Raw genomic sequence first — 26922 nt, 5'->3', positions numbered from 1 at the left:
ATTGAAATCAATATCATATATTTGTCGCTTTGACTTCTTTATAAAGTAAATATTGACTTACACGTTAAGATTATCTCCTCAAATTTATATCACTTTAAAGAGTTTTTTAATGGAAAATATGATGATAATAAGCAACTCAATACATATGTATTTGATTCAGACTTAATTGTTCCACATCATCACCCACATGATTTGACACGAGGGCCATAACTCTTACATCAATATGTCATGAATAAGAGTAATGTCTAACTAACTTAAAATTTAATTTTGATGTTTTTTTTGTACCCCCCGACAACAAAGTTGGAGTGGGGGGGGTATACTGGTTTCAGGTTGTCTGTCTGTCCGTCTGTCTGTCTGTCTGTCTGTCTGTCCGTAGACACAATCTTGTGCGCACCATCTCTCCTCATCCCCTTGACACAATTTAATGAAACTTCACACAAGTGATCAGTAACAACAGTAGTTGTGCATGGGGCATGTTAGGTTCTTTCAGAAAAAAAACTTGCAGAGTTATGGGACTTTGTTTTTTGTTACTATACTATATACATAGACACAATCTTGTGCGCACCATCTCTCCTCATCCACTTGACACAATTTAATGAAACTTCACACAAGTGATCAGTAACAACAGTAGTTGTGCATGGGGCATGTTAGGTTATTTCAGAAAAAAAAATTGCAGAGTTATGGGACTTTGTTTTTTGTTACTATACTATATACATAGACACAATCTTGTGCGCACCATCTCTCCTCATCCACTTGACACAATTTAATGAAACTTCACACAAGTGATCAGTACCAACAGTAGTTGTGCATGGGGCATGATAGGTTCTTTCAGAAATTTTTTTTTGCAGAGTTATGGGACTTTGTTTTTTTGTTACTAAACTATATACATAGACACAATCTTGTGCGCACCATCTCTCCTCATCCACTTGACACAATTTAATGAAACTTCACACAAGTGATCAGTAACAACAGTAGTTGTGCATGGGGCATGTTAGGTTCTTTCAACGACAAAAGTTGCAGAGTTATGGGACTTTGTTTCTTGTTAACATACTATGTATACATACAGTCTGCATATGTAGTCTTGTGCGCACCTAATCTTCCGAACCCTTGCACACAATTTAATGAAACTTCACACAAGTGATCAGTACTAACCCTAGTTGTGCATGGTGCATGTTACGTTCTTTTAGATAAATATTCTGTATAGTTATGGGACTTTGTTTTTTGTCACTATACTGTATACATACAGTCTATATACATACAGTCCACATAATTATGCAATCTTGTGTGCGTCAGATTGCAATGTGCTGTGTCAGTGCATGCGGGGGGTACATTCATCACCTTTAGTGATAGCTCTAGTTCACCATATTTTGATGTTTGCCATTTTAGGAGTTACTGACAGCAGCCCTTGGGGTAGGGCAGACAAATGACTCAGTAGTGAGACAGAAAAAGACATCAGTACACGTTGTCACAAAAACAGACAAATCCACACTTTCTGTTACACAGTCCCTTGTTGCACTCCTTGCACAATGTGGTCTCAAGAATACGGCAGGCTCTCTACCACAGAGCAGAGATAAAAATATTTTGGCATCACCTTCCAAACAACAAGGTAGGAATCAGTTGTCAGGAAACTTGTTCTGTTCAGTTCTTCTTAAAATTCTGTCATCAGAAGTTGTTTAAATACTTGTACTGTCTAATTCACCTAGTCTGTAACAGAGATTTTTGTGAATTGTGGCTTTATTTCAAAAGATTCAGATATAAACTGAATGTCATACTAAAGGTCTCAAAAGGAGGTAATAGGAACTTTTTGACCCCTGTTTTGTAAAGATTATTTAAGATTTCTTACAATGTTTAAGCCTTCTTACCATGCTAGAAAGGAAGTTCATAGTAGTTTTGAGGTATCTGATTCTAATGTTTCAGGGTCAACAACAGAGCAGCCGGTAGAAGAACGTCCTCTTGGAATCATACAGATGATAGATGCACTCTCTGCATGTATATTATCAGCAAAAATAGATCACACATACCGCCAGTGGGCTGGGATTCAGCTAGTACGGTGTATAGCTGCACATAAGCCCAGTACTGTTATAGACAAGCCCCAGGTTGATCTAGGGCCAGATCTGCCACCGTGTACAATACGCAAGTTGGAGGCACATCAAAACAGGCTCGCTGATTGTAGCTGGAATGAAAAGAAATCACTTCTTGCAACAAGGTTTTCCTTTTTCTGTAATTTTTTTTTTTGCTTTTATACAAAAAAAAATCTCTACTTTTTTTGAGGATTTTTGAACAGCATACCCTGAAAGTCACGAAAATGACGAATTAAGATTAAAAGTCTGATGCTTTTTTCTCTTGTTGATCTTTGTTCTCCTTGAACTTGTGTTTGCTTTTTTCTGTCACTGTAAAATGAGCCTATTCAGTGAATTTGTATCCCCTGCCAATTAGGTTGTTTTGTGAGTGAGGGGACCAAATTTTGAAAGATATATGAATTAGAGAGCAATAAGGGTATTAGTCTCCTTCGGTGTTAGCTCCAGTTGCTTTTCTTTTACAGTGGGTATGATGGTGTTGTCCGTGTGTGGAATATTCCCAGCAAAACTCACCAGATTATGCAGCAGACTTGTATATTCAACAATGGTGAGGGTGTGAACGGTGAGCACCTTGATGGGCAGTTGCTTGATAACCTGTGCTGGAACAGTGCCGGCAAACTACTCGCTGGATCTATGGATAATATGGTTAACATCTGGGCTATAGGAGGTAATACTATAGCTATCTTTCACTCTTGCTTTGAACTTGAAGCACTTCTTGGTAAAGCTTTCTTAATTTGCTTGGATAGTTAACAGAAGTCACCACTTGAAATGGAATTAAGAACCGTTTCTTCAACTAATGGCGGGTGTTATATTTACCACCCCAGCGTTCAATTTATGCTATCACTGCTGGAAACGGTACAGCTATAGTCACAAAACACTTGTCTGCCAAGGGAGATAATAGTTGTAACATAGTTGTAACTGGGAGTAAAACTGCTAGAAATAGTGCCAGTTTGATCGCAGAACACTGGTCTGCACATTAGTTGTAACTTGGAGTCAGGAAAGAATCTTGTACCTGTACCATAAACTTTTAATAATGCATATTGTATTTTGATATATTTTCGTTGACAATATGTTGGAAATAATATCTTTAGCAGTACATTAAAAATGTAAGAATAAACCCATGTGTTTTGTAGACAGGCATGGACAAACAGAGATTCAGTCCCACTTGGGTCTCAACTCTGGTTTGTTTATATTAAAATAATGATCTAAATTCTGTATATTTTTAGCTGTTGTGATCGCCCTGTGTCCGTCGTCAACAATTTGACTTTTAACACTCTAGAGGTCACAATTTTAGCCCAATCTTAATGAAACTTGGTCAGGATGTTACCATCAATAAAATCTTGGACGAGTTCGATATTGGGTCATCTGGGGTCAAAAACTAGGTCACCAGGCCAAATCAATGGAAAAGCTTGTTAACGCTCTAGAGGCCACATTTATGACAATATCTCTGTGAAACTTAGTCAGAATATTAATCTTGATGATCTCTAGGTCAAGTTAAAATCTGGGTCAGGTGAGGTCAAAAACTAGGTCACCAGGTCAAATCAAAGGAAAAGCTTGTTAACACCCTAGAGGCGGCATTTATGACTGTATATTCCTGAAACTTGGTCAGAATGTTTGTCTTGATGATCTTTAGATCCAGTTTGAATCTGGGTCATGTGGGTCAATAAATAGGTCACCAGGTCAAATCAAAGGCAAAGCTAGTTAACTCTCTAGAGGCCACATTTATGACTGTATCTTCATGAAACTCAGTCAGAATGTTAATCTTGGTGATCTTTAGATCAAGTTCGAATCTGGGTCATGTGGGTCAATAAATAGGTCACCAGGTCAAATCAAAGGAAAAGCTAGTTAACTCTCTAGAGGCCACATTTATGACTGTATCTTCATGAAACTCAGTCAGAATGTTAATCTTGGTGATCTTTAGATCAAGTTCGAATCTGGGTCATGCAGGTCAATAAATAGGTCACCAGGTCAAATCAAAGGAAAAGCTAGTTAACACTCTAGAGGCCACATTTATGACCATATCTTAATGAAACTCAGTCAGAATGTTAATCTTGGTGATCTTTAGATCAAGTTCGAATCTGGGTCATGCGGGTCAATAAATAGGTCACCAGGTCAAATCAAAGGAAAAGCTAGTTAACACTCTAGAGGCCACATTTATGACCATATCTTAATGAATCTTGGTTAGAATGTTAATCTTGATGATATCTAGGTCAAGTTCTAATCCGGGTCAGATGGGATAAAAAAAACTAGGTCATCAGGACAAATCAAAGAAAAAGGTACTTAACACTCTAGAGGCCACATTCATGACCATATCTTTATGAAACTTCGTAAGTATATTAACCTTGATGATCTTTAGGTTAAGTTTGAATCTGAGTCAGGTGGGGTCAAAAATTAGGTCACCAGGTCAAATCAAATGCAAAGCTTGTTAACACTCTAGAGGCCACATTTATGACCATATCTTAATGAAACTTGGTCAGAATGTTAATCTTGATGATCTTTAGGTCATTAGGTCAGTTGAGCGATACAGGGCCTTCATTGCCCTCTTGTTTTGATATTTTTGGCAAAATATGGAAATTCATTTGACAGCCTATCTGTCTGGCTGGAGACATTGTTGTCAATGCATAAGATATAATTCTGTTGATTTCTGTCTGTTACAGGTGGTCGTGGACATTTAGACATTCAGCCACACTGGATCTCAGCCTTGGCTTGGTCTCAGTGTAAGCCTGTGTTTGGTGGCTGTCTCTGGTTGAACACAGACCGCCTGCTTGTTGGCCGGCTGGATGGATCTCTTGCCTATATAGATATTCTGGACAGTTCCACATTTAGACGACAGGAGTTAGAGCATTGTTACAGGCCTGATGGTATGTTAGCTATAAAATATTAGTCAGCTCTGTAAGTACACTACCTGTTTGTAGGAGACAGTCTGATTTGCCATCGGTCAGTCTGTTGGAAAAAAAGCATTTCTGAAATAACTTAAAAGTATTAAATATTTTGTCATGAAATGTTGTACATAGGTAGAGGGCAATATGGAGAGAACATTCACAAACGAGTAGTTTAAAAAATATGACACATTGGTCTTGCAATAGTTTTTGAAGTACCTGATTTTTTTTCTTGAAATCTGGTACATAGGTAGAAGGTACTTTAAAATATACTATGTACATTGTATATAATTTTGTTTTAACCATTTGTCCAATAGTTCAACTGTCTGTCAGTCTCCCAGTCAGTCACAAAAAGTCTATTCTATAACAGGTATCTGGAAATGGGGGACTGGAAAATTTGGCTGCTAAAGACAGGTGGCTGTTTCTCAGGGTGACTGCAGGAATAGGGGTGTCTGTAGTGACTAACTATAGCGTGAGTGTAATTCACTGTTTCCTCATTCAGTCTGTCAAGTACAGTCCATTGATGCGTTTTTGAATGACTTTTTAGTTTCAGTGACAAAGATTGCTTGGTATGAAGAGACCAGAAGGTTTATGGTAGGATACAGTGATGGTGTCATTGACCAGTGTAGCATTGAGGAGTTTGAGGCACCTATCAGGACCCAGGCACATGAGGTGAGTTATTGACCAGTGTAGCAGAGGGGAGTTTGAAGCACCAATCAGGAACCAGGCACATGAGGTGATTTATTGACTAGTGTAGAACAGGGGGATATTGAGGCACCAATCAGAACCCAGACACAGGAGGTGTGTTATTGACTAGTGTAGCACAGGGGAGTTTGAGGCACCAATCAGAACCCTGACACATGAGGTGAGTTATTGACCAGTGTAGCATTGAGGAGTTTGAGGCACCAATCAGGACCCAGACACATGAGGCGAGTTATTGACCAGTGTAGCACAAGGGAGTTTGAGGCACCAATCAAAACCCAGACACATGAGGTGAGTTATTGACCAGTGTAGCACAGGGGAGTTTGAGGCACCAATCAGAATCCACACACATGAGATGAGTTATTGACCAGTGTAGCATTGAGGTGTTTGAGGCACCAATCAGGACCCATTCACATGAGATGAGTTATTGACCAGTGTAGCACAGGGGAGTTTGAGGCACCAATCAGAACCCACACACATGAGGTGAGTTATTGACCAGTGTAGCATTGAGGAGTTTGAGGCACCAATCAGGACCCATTCACATGAGGTGAGTTATTGACCAGTGTAGCACAGGGGAGTTTGAGGCACCAATCAGAACCCACACACGAGGTGAGTTATTGACCAGTGTAGCATTGAGGAGTTTGTGGCACCAAGCAGGACCCAGACACGTGAGGTGAGGTATTGACCAGTGTAGCACAGGGGAGTTTGAGGCACCAATCAGGACCCATTCACATGAGGTGAGTTATTTACCAGTGTAGCACAGGAGAGTTTGAGGCACCAATCAGAACCCACACACATGAGGTGTGTTATTGCCCAGTGTAAAACAGGGGAGTTTGAGGCACCAATCAGAACCCACACACATGAGGTGAGTTATTTACCAGTGCAGCACTGAGGAGTTTGAGGCACAAATCAGGACCCAGACGCATGAGATGAGTTATTGACCAGTGTAGCACAGGGGAGTTTGAGGCACCAATCAGAACCCACACACATGAGGTGAGTTATTGACCAGTGTAGCATTGAGGAGTTTGAGGCACCAATCAGAACCCAGGCACATGAGGTGAGGTATTGACTAGTGTAGCACAAGGGAGTTTAAGGTACCAATCAGCACTCAGACACATGAGGTGAGTTATTGACCAGTGTAGCACAGGGGAGTTTCAGGCACCAATCAGAACCCACATACATGAGGTGAGTTACTGACCAGTGTAGCATTGAGGAGTTTGAGGCACCAATCAGAACCCAGACACACGAGGTGAGTTATTGACCAGTGTAGCATTGAGGAGTTTGAGGCACCAATCAGGACCCAGGCACATGAGGTGAGTTATTGACCAGTGTAGCATTTAGGAGTTTGAGGCACCAATCAGGACCCAGGCACATGAGGTGAGTTATTGACAAGTGTAGCATTGAGGAGTTTGAGGCACCAATCAGGACCCAGGCACATGAGGTGAGTTATTGACCAGTGTAGGACTGAGGAATTTGCGGCACCAATCAGGACCCAGACACAGGAGGGGAGTTATTGACCAGTGTAGCATTGAGGAGTTTGAGGCACCAATCAGGACCCAGACACATGAGGTGAGTTATTGACCAGTGTAGCATTGAGGAGTTTGAGGCACCAATCAGGACCCAGGCACATGAGGTGAGTTATTGACCAGTGTAGCATTGAGGAGTTTGAGGCACCAATCAGGACCCAGGCACATGAGGTGAGTTATTGACCAGTGTAGCATTGAGGAGTTTGAGGCACCAATCAGGACCCAGGCACATGAGGTGAGTTATTGACCAGTGTAGGACTGAGGAATTTGCGGCACCAATCAGGACCCAGACACAGGAGGTGAGTTATTGACCAGTGTAGCATTGAGGAGTTTGAGGCACCAATCAGAACCCAGACACAGGAGGTGAGTTATTGACCAGTGTTGCATTGAGGAGTTTGAGGCACCAATCAGGACCCAGGCACATGAGGTGAGTTATTGACCAGTGTAGGACTGAGGAATTTGCGGCACCAATCAGGACCCAGACACAGGAGGGGAGTTATTGACCAGTGTAGCATTGAGGAGTTTAAGGCACCAATCAGGACCCAGACACAGGAGGTGTGTTATTGACCAGTGTAGCACAGGGGAGTTTGAGGCACCAATCAGAACCCTGACACATGAGGTGAGTTATTGACCAGTGTAGCATTGAGGAGTTTGAGGCACCAATCAGGACCCAGACACATGAGGCGAGTTATTGACCAGTGTAGCACAAGGGAGTTTGAGGCACCAATCAAAACCCAGACACATGAGGTGAGTTATTGACCAGTGTAGCACAGGGGAGTTTGAGGCACCAATCAGAATCCACACACATGAGATGAGTTATTGACCAGTGTAGCATTGAGGTGTTTGAGGCACCAATCAGGACCCAGGCACATGAGGTGAGTTATTGACCAGTGTAGGACTGAGGAATTTGCGGCACCAATCAGGACCCAGACACATGAGGTGAGTTATTGACCAGTGTAGCATGAGGAGTTTGAGGCACCAATCAGGACCCAGACACATGAGGTGAGTTATTGAGCAGTGTAGCACAGGAGAGTTTGAGGCACCAATCAGAACCCACACACATGAGGTGAGTTATTGACCAGTGTAGCATTGAGGAGTTTGAGGCAGCAATCAGGACCCAGACATATGAGGTGAGTCATTGACCAGTGTAGCATTGGGGAGTTTGAGGCACCAATCAGGACCCATTCACATGAGGTGAGTTATTGACCAGTGTAGCACAGGGGAGTTTGAGGCACCAGTCAGAACCCACACACATGAGGTGTGTTATTGCCCAGTGTAGCACAGCGGAGTTTGAGGCACAAATCAGAACCCACACGCATGAGGTGAGTTATTCACCAGTGCAGCACTGAGGGGTTTAAGGCACAAATCAGGACCCAGACACATGAGGTGAGTTGTTGACCAGTGTAGCACAGGGGAGTTTGAGGCACCAATCAGAACCCACACACATGAGGTGAGTTATTGACCGTGTAGCATTGAGGAGTTTGGGCACCAATGCAGACTCAGACACATGAGGTGAGTTATTGACTAGTGTAGCATTTAGGAGTTTGAGGCACCAATCAGAACCCACACACATGAGGTGAGTTATTGACCATTGTAGCAGAGGAGTTTGAGGCACCAATCAGAACCCAGACACATGAGGTGAGTTATTGACCAGTGTAGCACAGGGAGTTTGAGGCACCAATCAGAACCCAGGACATGAGGTGAGTCATTGACCAGTGTAGCATTGAGGAGTTTGAGGCACCAATCAGACCCAGGCACATGAGGTGAGTTATGACCAGTGTAGCATTTAGGAGTTTGAGGCACCAATCAGGACCCAGACACATGAGGTGAGTTATTGACCAGTGTAGGACTGAGGAATTTGCGGCACCAATCAGGACCCAGACACATGAGGTGAGTTATTGACCAGTGTAGCATTGAGGAGTTTGAGGCACCAATCAGGACCCAGACAATGAGGTGAGTATTGACCAGTTTAGCATTGAGGAGTTTGAGGCACCAATCAGGACCCAGGCACATGAGGTGAGTTATTGACCAGTGTAGCATTGAGGAGTTTGAGGCACCAATCAGGACCCAGGCACATGAGGTGAGTTATTGACCAGTGTAGCATTGAGGAGTTTGAGGCACCAATCAGGACCCAGGCACATGAGGTGAGTTATTGACCAGTGTAGCATTGAGGAGTTTGAGGCACCAATCAGGACCCAGGCACATGAGGTGAGTTATTGACCAGTGTAGACTGAGGAATTTGCGGCACCAATCAGGACCCAGACACAGAGGTGAGTTATTGACCAGTGTAGCATTGAGGAGTTTGAGGCACCAATCAGAACCCAGCACAGGAGGTGAGTTATTGACCAGTGTGCATTGAGGAGTTTGAGGCACCAATCAGGACCCAGCACATGAGGTGAGTTATTGACCAGTGTAGACTGAGGAATTTGCAGGCCAATCAGGACCCAGACACAGGAGGGGAGTTATTGACCAGTGTAGCATTGAGGAGTTTGAGGCACCAATCAGGACCCAGACACAGGAGGTGGTTATTGACCAGTGTAGCATTCAGGGAGTTTGAGGCACCAATCAGGAACCCAGCACATGAGGTGAGTTATTGACCAGTGTAGCATTGAGGAGTTTGAGGCACCAATCAGGACCCAGACACATGAGGCGAGTTATTGACCAGTGTAGCACATGAGGAGTTTGAGGCACCAATCAAACCCAGACACATGAGGTGAGTTATTGACCAGTGTAGCACAGGGAGTTTGAGGCACCAATCAGAACCCACACATGAGATGAGTTATTGACCAGTGTAGCATTGAGGGTTTGAGGCACCAATCAGGACCCAGGCACATGAGGTGAGTTATTGACCAGTGTAGACTGAGGAATTTGCGGCACCAATCAGGACCCAGACACATGAGGTGAGTTATTGACCAGTGTAGCATTGAGGAGTTTGAGGCACCAATCAGGACCCAGACACATGAGGTGAGTTATTGACCAGTGTAGCACAGGAGAGTTTGAGGCACCAATCAGAACCCACACACATGAGGTGAGTTATTGACCAGTGTAGCATTGAGGAGTTTGAGGCACCAATCAGGACCCAGACATATTAGGTGAGTCATTGACCAGTGTAGCATTGGGAGTTTGAGGCACCAATCAGGACCATTCACATGAGTGAGATTATTGACCAGTGTAGCACAGGGGAGTTTGAGGCACCAGTCAGAACCCACACACATGAGGTGTGTTATTGCCCAGTGTAGCACAGCGGAGTTTGAGGCACAAATCAGAACCCACACGCATGAGGTGAGTTATTCACCAGTGCAGCACTGAGGGGTTTAAGGCACAAATCAGGACCCAGACACATGAGGTGAGTTGTTGACCAGTGTAGCACAGGGGAGTTTGAGGCACCAATCAGAACCCACACACATGAGGTGAGTTATTGACCAGTGTAGCATTGAGGAGTTTGTGGCACCAAGCAGGACTCAGACACATGAGGTGAGTTATTGACTAGTGTAGCATTTAGGAGTTTGAGGCACCAATCAGAACCCACACACATGAGGTGAGTTATTGACCATTGTAGCATTGAGGAGTTTGAGGCACCAATCAGAACCCAGACACATGAGGTGAGTTATTGACCAGTGTAGCACAGGGGAGTTTGAGGCACCAATCAGAACCCAGTCACATGAGGTGAGTCATTGACCAGTGTAGCATTGAGGAGTTTGAGGCACCAATCAGGACCCAGGCACATGAGGTGAGTTATTGACCAGTGTAGCATTTAGGAGTTTGAGGCACCAATCAGGACCCAGGCACATGAGGTGAGTTTTTGACCAGTGTAGGACTGAGGAATTTGCGGCACCAATCAGGACCCAGACACATGAGGTGAGTTATTGACCAGTGTAGCATTGAGGAGTTTGAGGCACCAATCAGGACCCAGACATATGAGGTGAGTCATTGACCAGTTTAGCATTGAGGAGTTTGAGGCACCAATCAGGACCCAGGCACATGAGGTGAGTTATTGACCAGTGTAGCATTGAGGAGTTCGAGGCACCAATCAGGACCCAGGCACATGAGGTGAGTTATTGACCAGTGTAGCACAGGGGAGTTTAAGGCACCAATCAGGACCCAGACACATGAGGTGAGTTATTGACCAGTGTAGGACTGAGGAATTTACGGCACCAATCAGGACCCAGACACATGAGGTGAGTTACTGACCAGTGTAGGACTGAGGAATTTGCGGCACCAATCAGGACCCAGGCACATGAGGTGAGTTATTGACCAGTGTAGTATTGAGGAGTTTGAGGCACCAATCAGGACCCAGGCACATGAGGTGAGTAATTGACCATTGTAGCACAGGGGAGTTTAAGGCACCACTTCAGATAATTGAAAAGTAACTGTTTGTCTTTCAAGCATTTCAATATCTTTGATTTGTGCATAATACCAATATTTGTTTAGAAAAGCAAATTTCAAGGAGAAAATGTCACAGAATATGAGAATCAGACATTACTTAAGCATTATACAACCAAATGATTCTGCATGTTATCTGATATCTGACACTTCTGGCAAGGTGACACTTCAGGCATGTAATTAGAAGAATTGGAGCTCTCTGACAGGTTTCTTGGGTATTTTATGGTGAGAGATAGGCTTATGTGATGAAATTGATTAGGTTACTTGTAGAAATTTAGTGTTGCTGTATCAGATATCATTGAATAAAGATTATTAAAGATATCTTTAGAACCTTTTCATATTACATGTATCCCTTACTAATTATACTGGCTTTCCTCATGATGCTGGTGGACTGGTATGAAATCAGTGCACAGTTTTGAGGCCCTGCTTGACAGTTTTTACATGCTAAGTTCTTTTAATTTATGTCAAAACATTGAAAAAATACAAGCATCTGCTGTGTTTTTAACTTGAAAACCTGGTTACTAAATTGGCAATGTTGTTGGGTGGATTGATGGATGGATGGGTGGCATCAAGATTTTGTTTCAATAACTTTGGGTTGAGATATTGAAATGAAACTTGGTCTATAGGTAGCTTATAGTAAAACCTTTGTCTAGGGCTTTAGGCCAAAGCTACATTTGGTGCTGTAGAACAGATGGGGCTCGGTTCAAATCTTAATGAACACCTACCTTTTTTTTAGTTTCAGTAAGTGTTCATTGGGAAGGGGGAAAACTGAAAAACATGCTACCCCTCTTATCATGGGATGTTTATTTGGAGAAATATTGTACATCCAGCACATTATTCAGCAACTGAAATTCCTGCCAACAAAGTACACAGTAGGGCTAACCAGTTATAGGTTGCAAATATCAATAAGGGTTTGGACAGGTCCTGATATTTGCCCTCAATTCAGTGTGATTGATAATTGAAAGTGTTACTAAAACATCTCCCTGCTGTGCAGTACAAGTGAAATAATACAAAGTTGTATACCAAATTCTACTTGAAAAAGCACAAGTATAAATCAAATTTACAGAAAACTTGATTTTTTCACCAAGAAGTGTGAGGTTCACTTAAATAGTAAGCAATGACTTTTAACAAACTATTTTTCAGCAAATTTTACAAGGACTCAATCTTTACAAAAACAGTTTGTGTAATTTGCTGATATCAAACAAACTAACAGCAGATTCACCTATTTTCAGTCTTATGTCACAGAGTTCAATTTGAAATGAATGATTCAATATTGTTACAGTCTACAATCACTGGTATGGAGTGGGATCCAACTGGTCACATGCTGTTGACCTGTGCTAGAGGGGACTCGCACGTGAAAGTATGGTTGCCTGGTCGGGAAGGACTTGTGTTGCTACACACACTCCACCATACTGCAGCTGTTACTGTGATTGGATGGTGTACTTTACTAGGGAAGGGAGATAATAAATCTCTTATGTTGGCAAGGTATTGCTTTTCACTATTCTGACTTTATTTTGTCTAATTGCTGAGATTGATTGACATGCTCCAGTCCAAAATGACAAGGATGAGCTGCTTAGACCATGTGACATTCATTGCTTATGTTAGGTTTGGGTATTTAATAGACTAACATTTATATCATGATGTATAATGATATTTTGGTCTGTAGCAATGTATGTACTGCAATATTTTTAGATCGAAGTCTATGGAACTCTAACTGGACTATGGTCTTTATTTTTAAGATTTTCTAGGTCCGTTGTGTAAACATTGTTTGAAAGTTCAGCATACTTTTTATTGTCATATTTTAATTAGCATATTAGAATGAAAAATAAACAATGCCTTCTTGTGGTTTATCATCTGTTTTACAATGGTTCAGAGTTCAGATGTGCAGGAATTATTAAACAACTAAGGCATTGATTATGTAATAATAAACATTTTCTTCTTACAAATTATTCTGAAGTTGATTATACCAGTTGAGCTACCGAGGGTCATCATGAATTTCTTGTTTTGCATTTTAAATGACAGATTTTTCTCTTTTATATAGTGGTTGTGACAATGGAATAGTGTATGTAGAAAGTGTACCACAGGTCACATATAATGAGAACCAGTTAACCCCCACTAGCTCCTCTTCTTACACCTGTCAGGTAAGTGTAGCAGAGGGTCACATCTAAATGAGAGAAAAGGTTGTTATTGTTGAAGTAAATCTCAATTTTAGTGTGAAGAAGTATCAGCTCACAGCTGTGTGATTTTACAGTAAGCAAATATGACAGGAAAAAATCCCTGAAAAGATACATGACCTCTCCTTTTCTAGCATTTTATGTTTAAGCAATAATAAATCTGTTCCTATATTTTATCAGTTAATAATATATGGGCAGGAGTTTGGATGCGTAATAATTAAATCACGAGTGCGTAGCACGAGTGATTTAATTATTCACATCCAAACGACTGCCCATGTTTTATCAATTGATAAAATTATTGGAACATATTTATTATTTCGATTCTAACAACGCAAATAATTCGCATTTTACAGTACTACATTTTCAGCGTAATACGTCATTCGGGTCATATGCTGTTACAATTTACCCCCTATGGTTAGAAAGAGTTGCATAGCCAATGGAACGTATAGATAATTGTTTCTTTTTATCAGAATTTTGAAAAGTATTTATAATTTAGTAATCTAACAGCTCGCAAACTAATTATGAGGAGAATCATCAAATTAGGCGAGTTGACCCTGTGTTACAAGTTACGAGCTTAACTTTATATGACGTCACATCATTATGACGTCATACTTTATGTCATACATTTATGACGTCACCGCTGAATCTTAATTAAGCTAATTGAATTCGCTTGTAGAGATCGAAACGTGTTTTACGGTCCTACACATAAGTCAGTATGACATTTGATCATATTTATGTTTTTGAGATGCTGTTTTCAACCGTTTGGCCCTGAAATAATTTGTTTGTAACGGAACTGAAGTAGATTCTCTTATACCAATCATAGGGGGTTCAATGTAACAGCCAACCATATTTTATCGTAGATTCATGTATAGGCGATTTCGCTATATGTTTATATACCAATTGCTGCAGATCATGTTAGAATAGTATTTAGTTTATTCTTCAAAAGAGGTAGGTATTCATACTCTAAAATTGGTCAGCTCTGCCTGCATTTTCCATTTTATATAGAATATGTATGGAATAACATTTAGGTCTGTGCAACCTGATAGTAGTAGTACAAAAACTGACAATGAGTTAATATTTGTAACTCCAGTTTTAAAGGAGAATAACAGTTTCTATCAAATGCAAAAAAATCCCAGACCTTGGCCATGCAAGCTGATGTTAGTGAGGGCAAGTAAATATTAAGCTCTGTAGGTAACTCAGACATAGAAATTAAGGATAACATGGTGTAATAGCCATATTTCGTATCTTGTAACTGGATGGTAATATTTAAATGAAATTTGGTCTCTTTAAAGACATTCAAAATTTTAAACGTTTCACCGAGAGATTTTTCGAATGTTATCATTTTTTGGGGAGATAATCAGTATTGAAGTTAACATTGATGCCTATGGGAAATATATAATTTCTTTGATTATGAGAGTCTGAGCTCGAGTTTTGAGAAAATTTTGCGGTAGAAAGCTGCATTATATGATTCTGATACAAATATCAAAAAGAAATCTAAAATTCCCTGTAGGGAAAGTAGAAAATTATTTTTTTCTAGTTTTCAGGGGAGATAACTCATGAAAAACCAAAATTACCAGGGGAGATAATCTAAAGGAAATTTTTGAGAACTTCTGTCACTATATAACGTGTTAATATGCACCTTATTTCTATCGTTTGACATTTTCAAAGCTTACATTATCAAATTGTATGTATGCTTTTGGTGAAATTGAGGCTTATTACGGGTAGTCATCCTTAAGTCAAACACTAGCAGTGTGTATTTTCAGGATACAGAGGAGACGGTGGATGAAACGAAAGTGATCTTCACTCTGCATGGTCACCTGACAGCGCTAGGGTCTCTGACCTTTAGTCCCAATGGACTTCTTCTTGCATCAGGATGTAATAAAGGCTGGCTCAAAATATGGTCACTGCTGGTATGGTTTATTTCCCATTGTAGATGGCATCATGTTTAAAATATAAACTCTTTGATTTGAAGACTATTTTCTACTTAATGTAATAATTTGACTAAAAAGTCGTTGGATGTTTGTAAAAGATGTTTTCCTGTTTTACATTTTATTTCAGAATAACTGTTTAAAGTTAATATTTCTAAACAAACTTCCATTATAACAAGGGGTTGTGTCAAGTTCAAGACTTTAGATTGCTGTGCCAAAAGTCAAGGTCATGCTAAGAGTCCAAGTTCAAAAGACTCTGTTTTAGTTCAGTTCATGAAACTTCTGAATTTGCATGTCTCTCCAGTTATAAAATTCAGCAAATAATGGAATTTGCAAATACAGTTTGAACTTGGTATCCTGAACTTGCTTATCTAAAAATTTTGGCTATCTTGAAAACATTTTCAAGCCCTGTCTAGAAAACACGTGCACAATATATAATTTTAAGTCCAGTTTTGGTTGTCTCAAAGTAAAACACTCGATCACTTGGAATTTTGAGATACCAAATTGCAACTGTATTATACAATCTACAGTACATGTTTGATATAGGATGGAAGCCTGATGCAGGTGTATATTGGGACAGGAGCTGTACGTAGTTTGTGCTGGTATGCTGATCATGGGCTAGCTGCTTGCTTTAACAGATCAAAGGTAAAATTTCAAATTTTTACTTTTATTTAGGCGTTTTGGCATTTTCTGGCTGTAAATGTAGCTTAATGCTTACATAGCTTTCGGTAAAAAAATGGACAATGCTGAAACCGCTCATGGAGAATATGTAATTGCCAATTAATCATTATGGGTCCACTACCTAAATGTAATTAGAACTACAATTTCACTATGAAATAAAATAAGATCATTTTTAGCTCACCTGTCACTTACCTGTCACAAAGTGACACAAGGGGAGCTTTTGTGATCGCGCGTTGTGCATCCGTCCGTAAACTTTTGCTTGTGACCACTCTAGAGGCCATATTTTCATGGGATCTTTATGAACGTTTGTCAGAATGTTCACCTTGATGATATCTAGGTCAAGTTCGAAACTGGGTCACATGCGGTCAAAAACTAGGTCAGTAGGTCTAAAAATAGAGAAACCTTGTGACCTCTCTAGAGGCCATATTTTTCAATGGATCTTCATGAAAATTGGTCTGAATGTTCGTCTTGATTATATCTAGGTCAAGTTCAAAACTGGGTCAGGTGCGATCAAAAACTAGGTCAGTAGGTCTAAAAATAGAAAAACCTTGTGACCTCTCTAGAGGCCATATTTTTCATGGGATCTGTATGAAAGTTGGTCTGAATGTTCATCTTGATGATATCTAGGTCAAGTTCAAAACTGGGTCAACTGCGGTCAAAAACTAGGTCAGTAGATCTAAAAATAGAAAAACCTTGTGACATCTCTTAGAGTCCATACTTTTCAATGGATCTTCATGAAAATTGGTCATAATGTTCACCTTGATGATATCTAGTTCAGATTCGAAACGGTCACATGCGGTCAAAAACTAGGTCAGTAGGTCTGAAAATAGAAAAACCTTGTGACCTCCCTAGAGGCCATATTTTTCAATGGATCTTCATGAAAATTGGTCATAATGTTCACCTTGATGATATCTAGGTCAAGATTGAAACTGGGTCACGTGCGGTGAAAAACTAGGTCAGTAGGTCTAAAAATAGAAAAACCTTGTGACCTCTCTAGAGGCCATACTTTTCAATGGATCTTCATGAAAATTGGTCAGAATGTTCACTTTGATGTTATCTAGTTCAAGTTCGAAACTGGGTCACGTGCCATCAAAAACTAGGTCAGTAGGTCAAATAATAGAAAAACCTTGTGACCTCTCTAGAGGCGATATTTTTTATGGGATCTGTATGAAAGTTGGTCTGAATATTCATCTTGATGATATCTAGGTCAAGTTCGAAACTGGGTCAACTGCGGTCAAAAACTAGGTCAGTAGGTCTACGTCGTCCATGTGTAAACTTTTGCTTGTGACCACTCTAGTTTAAGATCCAGCCTTGAAATTAAGATGATATGTACAGTTTTGCACACCAATCTTTAAACTTTCTTTCAGTGACCATAAATGTGACCTACTGATCTACTTTCTAATATTTTAGCATCAGTTTGCCATTTGAAACATGTGGTTCAATATACTCAGGTGAGCAATTCAGGGTCATCATGACCCTCTTGTTAATAAAGAAACATGGATTGGATTCCATGATCCAGGTCCAGATAGTGTAACAACACTGAGTCAAAGTATTAATGACTTTTTACAGCTGCCACATGGCACTACAAGACTGCTGCTGTGACAGTAAAATTTTCTAAGAAGTTCCTTTGGAAGCATAGAATGCTATCAAGAAAAGTAACAGCAGACTTTATTTGAATGAGTCTGTGTATAAGAGTTGATGAAATGTGTAACACACATCATACTCAATCCGAACTGTAATACAGAATTAATTGATGGACTCCATGACTCAAAATATGGCTAGAAAATTCACCAGCACTAAGTCTGTATATGATAAGACTTTTTATTTCTGCAACACTTCACTTTAACTTTGCTGGTGAGATAGTTAATAAAATCTCTAGCTAGAAATATCTGGATTTGAGGTTTTTATTACCTCTGCTATCTAACTACTGAACTAAAGGGAATGTAAAATCGGTTGCTCATTACTTAATCTAATTTTCTTGTCCTTGTCATATTTTGGAAGTGTTTGAGAGATTTGATTTGATAGAACTTGGTGCATTTTTTTCTTGTGCAACTCGAGCTGTTGAGGGATTCTAATATTTAACAAGTTCATATTGATATTTTATTGTATAGAACAAGGTATCTTACTTTGACTCTTGCCTATGATACAGCAGCAAAACAAGTGTGTATATATATATATATGCTAGGCACTTTGCTGTAATTGGTCTGGTATATTGTGGTTTTGGTTTGTTTGTATAAATTTTCTCTACCTATATAATGTATATATATGTATTGTTTGAGCAAAAGGCAATTTGTTCTTAATCTGTACACAGTATAGCTAATAATTTCAGGATGTTGTTTTACTGAGTTACCCTCAGGATATTCATCTCAAACAGCAGGCTCTTGCTACAGCCAGGACCAGTCTACGCAGCTGGGGACTAAACTTACTACAGGCTCCTTGCTTCAAAACATTCCTGCAAAACCTTCCAAATCTTGTCCTCGAGCAGTATCTCTGTGAAAAGGTTAGATTTTTTACCTCTTTCCTCAGGTAAAACAGCTTGACTTTATACTTCTTTACTCTAGTATTCTTGCTAGCTTTTTCACCTATTTCTTGTAAAAATATTGCTCAGTTTTTTGCTTGATTTTCTACCTCTTTACTATAAAAATATTGCTTAACCTTTTGCCTCTTGAATCTAGTATTCTTGGTGGCTTTATCACCTCCTTCCTGTAAAAATATTGCTCAATTTTTTGCTTGATTTTCTACCTCTTTACCGTAAAAATATTGCTTCACTTTTTATACGCCCAAAGGGACGTATTATGTTATGGTCCCGGTGTCCGTCCGTCCGTCCGTTAGCAATTTCGTGTCCGCTCTGTAACTCTTGAACCCCTTGAAGATTTCAAAGAAACTTGACACAAATGTTCACTACACCAAGACGACGTGCAGAGTGCATGTTTTGGATGTGTCATTTCAAGGTCAAGGTCACACTTAGGGGTCAAAGGTCATATGAGTGTGTTTCGTGTCTGCTCTGTAACTCTTGAACTGCTTGAAGGATTTCAGAGAAACTTGACATAAATGTTCACCACACTGAGACGACGTGCAGAGTGCTTGTTTCGGATGACTAGCTTCAAGGTCAAGGTCACACTTAGGAGTGAAAGGTCATATGAGTGTGTTTTGTGTCCGCTCTAACTCTTGAACTGCTTGAATGATTTCAAAGAAACTTGGCACAAATGTTCACCACACTGAGTTGACGTGCAGAGCGCATGTTTTGGATGACTTGCTTCAAGGTCAAGGTCACACTTAGGGGTCAAAGGTCATATATGACTTTGCTTTGTGTATATTGCTCTGCATTGCAGTGCTCTTGTTTTTATTTGGCAGATCTCTTTTTGTTCTCTTACAATATTTTTTTTTGAATTACTTCCCTTTTTTGTTACTATAAGTAGCTTATTTTGAAACTTTTTTATTATTGATCGTAGGGAAAAACCAAGACTACTTTTCTGTGGTACAACATGGATGGTACATCCAATTTTTAGATGTATTTTTGAGGACTTGGAAAATTTTTTTTTTGAAATTTCTTCTTTATTGTCGTTCCTGTCCTTTGGGCTTCAGCAGTCAAGTTCTTTAAATTTTGCTCCCATCCTCTGATGTAACCCTTTGGGCATATATTGCCCCGCTTGGCAGCGCTCTTGTTGCCTCTTTACTGTAGTATATTTGGTGGCTTTGTCACCTCTTTCCTGTTAAAATATTGCTCAGTTATTTTGTCTTTTAACACTAGAAATATTGTGCAGTATGCCACCCTTTTCTAGTATTGCAAAATTTGTCATCTCTTTACTCTAGAAAAGTTAAGGTTTGTTACCTCTTTATTCTGATGATATTCCTTGATTATTTTTTTTACCTCTTTACTGTAATAATATTGCTCAATCATTTTGCCTCTACAATCTTGATTGATTTGTCCCCTGTTTCCTTTAGCGATTTTGCTTGATTTGTCACCTTTACTCTAGAAATATTGTGCAGTTTGCGACCTCTTTACTATAGTAATATTGCTTGATTTGTCACCTCTTTAATGTAGTAATATTGTTACATTTTCTAAAATGTTCAGACCATTTACTTACTTGGTCATTTTACTAGATTTATGTCCAACATTATAAAACTTGTACCATATTTTTCCTTGTTAATGCTCTAAAAAAAGATAAAACAGCGAAAACCAAAAAATTGTTCATGCACACAAAAACCAAACAATTTTTTTTTCACGAAGAATTTTTTTGGTGTGATTTTAATTTATTTTTTTTATTGTTTGGTTTCACAATTTTATTTATTTACGTTTTCCCCTCCCTGAAATCAAACAAGTCTTTTCATTTTTGTAGCCGATAGTTATGAGTGGAGAACAGTTGATGCATAGTGACTACCTGCAAAGCTTATGCTCATTTTGTGTTGCACTGAGATTAGATACTGTACTGTGTTACATGCCTCTACCTCCACATCATAGATTTGCAGTCATTGGTGAGTATAAAAATAGTTCCTGTCACGGTTATTCGTATGTTTGTTTTGTACCCTCAGTTGCCTTACTCAGATAAGGTTTAACAAGTTTCACACTTCATGCGATTTGATTTTGCTGGATTTCTTTGTACATTTCATTTCCTGACATTCCTTACGATTACATTATGTGAACATGAAAATTTCTAGACAGTTACTGACAAGGTCCCTGTTTTGCATTAATTTCAGGTTATTTAAGTTTCTATAGTTGCACATACTTACAATGCAAATGACTGAATTTGTTTGTTTTCTATATGTCAGAACCAGGTCAGATATTGGTACCAGAGTGGCAATGGTTGTTGACGTATGCTTCAGCATTGAAAACATCTGCATGCTTGATGGATGGACAAGATTTCCCGGAAAGTTTCAAACAGTTGAACACAGGCTTGTCTCAGGATAAATTCCCCAATACAGTTTCCGTATGTACTCATAGCAATAGTGAAACATTTTTTGTGTGTTTCATTTTTTGATATGCACCTTAATCATAAATATTGTGATATACGTGACAAAGTGATTTATATCAGACTTTAACTCTGCTGACCTTTGAACCTTCATACCTGTCAAGTTCAAGACATTGAGCTGGCTTAGAAAATGTTGATTAGTGCCTGTGCCTTAACTAATTTTTTCAGGGACAACTGTGGTATTCCTTCTCATAACTAAGATATCAAAAAGATACTTCAGCTGTTTAAACGGCTTCAGATCCAACAGTGTAAAACAGTATGAAACATGTATAACTTAATATTTGAATTGGCTACATGATGTCATATACAAAATGCTGTATTTTATAGGACAATAAAGCATGGAACCTCACTACTGATGGAGAGATTATGAGTTGGGCAACACAGAGTCCCGAGGACTGGCAGATAGGGGGTAAATGTGAGGCTTACATGTGGGGTTATGAGAGACATGGACAGCTATGTGAGGGTGGCAGAGTTGTTCTCACTCCCGTCAATGTGTCAGCTTATTCTGTAGCTCAGCAGGTAGGATTGTAAAATGTTTTTATATGCCTATTCAGAAAAATAGGGATGTGACGGCATTGCATGTACCTATCTGTCCTTCCATTTGTCCATCATATTTGTTGTCCTGAGCATAATTCAATAACCATTCGAGCTATTGACTTTACATTTGGGATATAGGTAGGTGGTGATGAGACGATAAGGTCTGTAAGTAAAAGGTCAAGATCACAGCTGGAGCTCAAAGGTCAGATTTGATCTTCATACTTTGTGGAAGGAAAAAGCCACTTTGTTATTAAATGCTCTACAGAATTTAGCAGATTGTGATTTTTAAAAAAAAATTGTGGGCATAAAATTTCATGGTTTCAGCAAAAAGAAATGTGTTTTATAAATTTTTAAGAAAATAAGAAAAAGTCTGTGGAAATTAGTCCTTTTAGATTCTTTTAACTTCAGTTTGTAAACTTTGAAGGTCAATAAAATGGTTTTGAAGAACTTGTCATTTGTTGATTACAGATTATCTGTGGGCAGAACTGTACGTTTGTTATCCAAGCAAATGGTACTGTGCTGGCATGTGGTGAAGGAAGTTATGGTCGTCTCGGACAGGGAAATTCAGATGATCTTAAAAACCTGACAGTATTGTCTTCTTTACAAGGTTTGTAAACTGAACTAAATGTAAAGGAATTTTGTTTGTATTTTGAATTAATAGATGATTCTGTGCATCAGTTATTGTAAGGTATATTATACTGCATTGTTTTTGGGGTTCATACATCAGCTTCAGTGATAGCTGTAGATATTTTCAGTATTTTACACATGTTTTTAACAATATGACTACTTAAAAATGGAGTTGCTATAAGCATTTTCAAATCATTTGTGATGCGTAAGAGTTTGAGTTTATCAAAACTCAATGAAGAAAAAGATGATAGTGTGTATTGAGTCTGATGACTAATTTAATGATACTTTATAAAACTACACAGGGTTTGTTGTAACACAACTTGCTACATCTGTTGGTTCAGACGGTCACAGTCTGGCACTAACTGAGAGCGGGGAGGTATTCAGCTGGGGAGATGGAGACTACGGAAAGCTAGGTCACGGCAACAGCGATCGTCAGAGAAGGCCGCGACAGATTGAGGCTCTGCAAGGAGAGGAAATAATTCAGGTCTGTTGCAGTAATAAATGGAATCAAAGTTCAGATATAGTATATCTGTCAGTAGCTTTTCTTAGCTCTTCCTATTGTAAGATTCTTTTTCAATTTCTGACCATAGAAAACGTAAAATGTATTTTCTCTGCTTCCCCACCTCCATCCACGTTATATGAATGGGAGGGAGTATAATACTGATGTCTTTTTTATGCCCCCAAAGGGAGGCATGTAAGTTTTCAACTGTCCGTCCATTCGTTCATTAGTTCGTTCCTCAAAACGTTAACTTTTTGCATGAAGGCACTTTACTCGCGAACCACTGCACCCAGGACCTTCAAACTTCACATGCTGATAGTACTTATTGTGTACACGACCCCTACTGACTTTGGGGTTACCAAGTCAAAGTTCAGGGTTGCCAAGTCAAAGGTCAAGGCGCTGCGGGGGCATTTGTCACCATTAGTGACAGCTCTTGTTCTATCCAAATATTGTATTTTCTGATTCTAATACATTATTCTGTGAAACTTTAACAATTTATTTTGGAGAACTTTTACAGATGACTAAACACAAAAAAAATTAAGGGGCTAATAAAAATTCACAGTAATTATGTCTCCCACCACATTGTGGTGTGGGAGACATATTGATTTACTCCTGTGTGTTTGTCTGTCTGTATGTCTGTCACAAATCTTGTCCGCACTCTTAAGTCAGACATTTCTCATCCGATCTTCACCAAACTTCAACAAAATGTGTTTGCCAATAAGTCCTCGGCCAAGTTCGATAACTAGCCAAATCGGCCCTGGCACTTTTAAATGATGGCCCTTGAATTACTGATCAGAACCACTCACCCTAACCACCCAAACCACTTGGAATCACTATAGCAACCACTCACCCAAACCACTTTGAATCACTATAGCAACCACTCACCCAAACCACTTGGAATCACTATAGCAACCACTCACCCAAACCACTTTGAATCACTATAGCAACCACTCACCCAAACCACTTGGAATCACTATAGCAACCACTCACCCAAACCACTTGGAATCACTGTAGCAACCACTCACCCAAACCACTTGGAATCACTGTAGCAACCACTCACCCAAACCCCTTGGAATCACTATAGCAACCACTCACCCAAACCACTTGGAATCACTATAGCAACCACTCACCCAAACCACTTGGAATCACTATAACAACCACTCACCCAAACCACTTGGAATCACTATAGCAACCACTCACCCAAACCACTTGGAATCACTATAGCAACCACTCACCCAAACCACTTGGAATCACTATAGCAACCATTCACCCAAACCACTTTGAATCACTAAATGATTAGGCAGTTGTGGGAGACATGCGCTTTTCTCAAAAGCAGCTCTAGTTTCATATTTGTTTTTTTTTTCACTTCTTTAATTTATAAACAGGTTAATATATAGGAGAGATAGCAGTATCCAGTGGACACAGAACTGATTTTATTATGCAAAGTATCATATGGAAATAACTATCTACTATAGTTGAAGAACAAACTATTTTGTGGAACAAAAATACAGATTTCTAAATTAGATTTAATATTATATTGAAACCAAACTTTGTCTTCAGTTGAAGTGGAATTGAGAAGTATATTACATGTATATTTAGGTTGGATGTGGCTTTAAGCACAGTGCTGCAGTGACAGCGGATGGTAAACTTTACATGTTTGGTAATGGTGACTATGGACGACTGGGTCTCGGCTCTACAGCTAACGTGAAGCTCCCAACACGAGTCTCTGCCTTAGAGGGACATCAAGTGGGTTATGTAAGTGTTCTGGTTACCTTATCAATAGAAGTAATATTGACTGTGATAGATTTGAAAGATTTTCACAAGTTATCACATTGCAATTTCATAATGTAAAAAGCTGCTAAAGCATTTCAGTAGCTTATAAACGGGTCTATAATTTAAAAATGGTATTTTACTCTACATTAGAATTAACCACCAGTTCAGAGTTCTCTGTGATTAAAGTGTGTAGTCGAGTTTTCAAAAATAGCTAATAAGTCAGTGCTATGATTTGGACATTTTACTTATTGAACAACTTGCTTGCTTTGAAAGTTGAATCTCTCTGTTATGATAAAAGAGGAAGAAATTCCCCATCGTAATTTTGTTTTTAGCTCACCTGTCACAAAGTGACAAGGTGAGCTTTTGTGATTGCGCAGCGTCCCTCGTCCATGCGTGCATGCGTGTGTAAACTTTTGCTTGTGACCACTCTAGAGGTCACATTTTTCGTGGGATCTTTATGAAAGTTGGTCAGAATGTTCACCTTGGTGATATCTAGGTAAAGTTTGAAACTGGGTTACCTGCGGTCCAAAACTAGGTCAGTAGGTCTAAAGATAGAAAAACCTTGTGACCTCTCTAGAGGCCATACTTTTCAATGGATCTTCATGAAAGTTGGTCAGAATGTTCAACTTGATGATATCTAGATCAAGTTTTAAACTGAGTCACGTGCCATCAAAAACTAGGTCAGTAGGTCAAATAATTAAAAAACCTTGTGACCTCTCTAGAGACCATATATTTCATGGGATCTGTATGAAATTTGGTCTGAATGTTCATCTTGATGATATCTAGGTCAGGTTTGAAACTGGGTCACCTGCGGTCCAAAACTAGGTCAGTAGGTCTAAAAATAGAAAAACCTTGTGACCTCTCTAGAGGCCATACTTTTCAATGGATCTTCATGAAAGTTAGTCAGAATGTTCACCTTGATAATATCTAAGTCAAGTTCGAAACTGGGTCACATGCCATCAAAAACTAGGTCAGTAGGTCAAATAATAAAAAGACTTTTGACCTCTCTAGAGGCCAAATTTTTCATGGGATCTGTATGAAACTTGGTCTGATTGTCCATCTTGATGCTATCTAGGTGAAGTTCGAAACTGGGTCAAGTGTGGTAAAAAACTAGGTCAGTAGGTCTAAAAATAGAAAAACCTTGTGACCTCTTTAGAGGCCATACATTTCAATGGATCTTCATGAAAGTTAATCAGAATGTTTACCTTGATGATATCTAGGTCAAATTTGACACTGGGTCACGTGTCATCAAAAACTAGGTCAGTAGGTCAAATAATAGAAAAACCTTGTGACCTCTCTAGAGGCCATATTTTTCATGGGATCTGTATGAAAGTTGGTCTGAATGTTCATCTTGATGAAATCTAGGTCAAGTTTGAAACTGGGTCACATGAGCTCAAAAACTAGGTCACTATGTCAAATAATAGAAAAAACGACGTCATACTGTAGGTAAGAGCGTTGGTCTACGGATCTCGGGGTCGAGAGTTCGATCCTCGGGCGAGGCTAGGTTCTCCGTGACTATTTGATAAACGACATTGTGTCTGAAATCATTAGTCCTCCACCTCTGATTCATGTGGGGAAGTTGGCAGTTACTTGCGGAGAACAGGTTTGTACTGGTACAGAATCCAGGAATACTGATTAGGTTAACTGCCCGCCGTTACATGACTGAAATATTGTTGAAAAACGGCGTTAAACCCAAAACAAACAAACAAACAAAACTCAGTTCAAAACTGGGTCACGTGGGGACAGGTGAGCGATTCAGGACCATCATGATCCTCTTGTTATATGAAAGTCATTGTCCAGTCATTCATAACAAGAGGACCTTGATGGTCCTGAATCGCTCACCTCTTCCCACATGACCCAGTTTTGAGTATGACGTCATTTTTTCTATTATCTGATATAGTGACCTAGTTTTTGAGCTCATATGGCCCAGTTTTAAACTTGACCTAGATATTATCAAGATAAAAATTCTGACCAATTTTCATGAAGATCCATTGAAAAATATGGTCTCTAGAGAGGTCACAAGGTTTTTCTATTATTTGACCTATTGACCTAGTTTTTCAAGGTACATGACCCTGTTTTGAACTTTACCTAGATATCATCAAGGTGAACATTCTCACTAATTTTCATGAAGATCTCATGAAAAATATGGCCTCTAGAGAGGTCAC

At 39.4% G+C, this 26922-nt stretch overlaps 1 protein-coding gene across 1 annotated transcript in view; it reads left to right on the top strand.

Moving 5' to 3' along the window:
- The window catches only part of LOC123565561 (probable E3 ubiquitin-protein ligase HERC1), a 182289-nt gene that overhangs the window by 136739 nt on the left and 18628 nt on the right, over positions 1-26922 (top strand). Inside the window, exons 43-58 of the mRNA XM_053550306.1 lie at positions 1387-1606; positions 1918-2206; positions 2543-2745; positions 4736-4939; positions 5505-5629; positions 12851-13053; positions 13610-13709; positions 15506-15652; positions 16217-16315; positions 18681-18851; positions 20692-20827; positions 21122-21279; positions 21649-21840; positions 22327-22465; positions 22788-22969; positions 24584-24739. Coding sequence (XP_053406281.1) covers positions 1387-1606; positions 1918-2206; positions 2543-2745; positions 4736-4939; positions 5505-5629; positions 12851-13053; positions 13610-13709; positions 15506-15652; positions 16217-16315; positions 18681-18851; positions 20692-20827; positions 21122-21279; positions 21649-21840; positions 22327-22465; positions 22788-22969; positions 24584-24739 — 2724 coding nt within the window. The remainder of the gene's footprint in view (positions 1-1386; positions 1607-1917; positions 2207-2542; positions 2746-4735; positions 4940-5504; positions 5630-12850; positions 13054-13609; positions 13710-15505; positions 15653-16216; positions 16316-18680; positions 18852-20691; positions 20828-21121; positions 21280-21648; positions 21841-22326; positions 22466-22787; positions 22970-24583; positions 24740-26922) is intronic.

The sequence above is a fragment of the Mercenaria mercenaria genome, chromosome 8, assembly GCF_021730395.1.
Source record: "Mercenaria mercenaria strain notata chromosome 8, MADL_Memer_1, whole genome shotgun sequence".
Taxonomy (NCBI): Eukaryota; Metazoa; Mollusca; class Bivalvia; order Venerida; family Veneridae; genus Mercenaria; species Mercenaria mercenaria.
The sequence above is the reverse complement of the archived record's forward strand: the minus strand, read 5'-3'. Positions and strand labels throughout refer to the sequence as shown.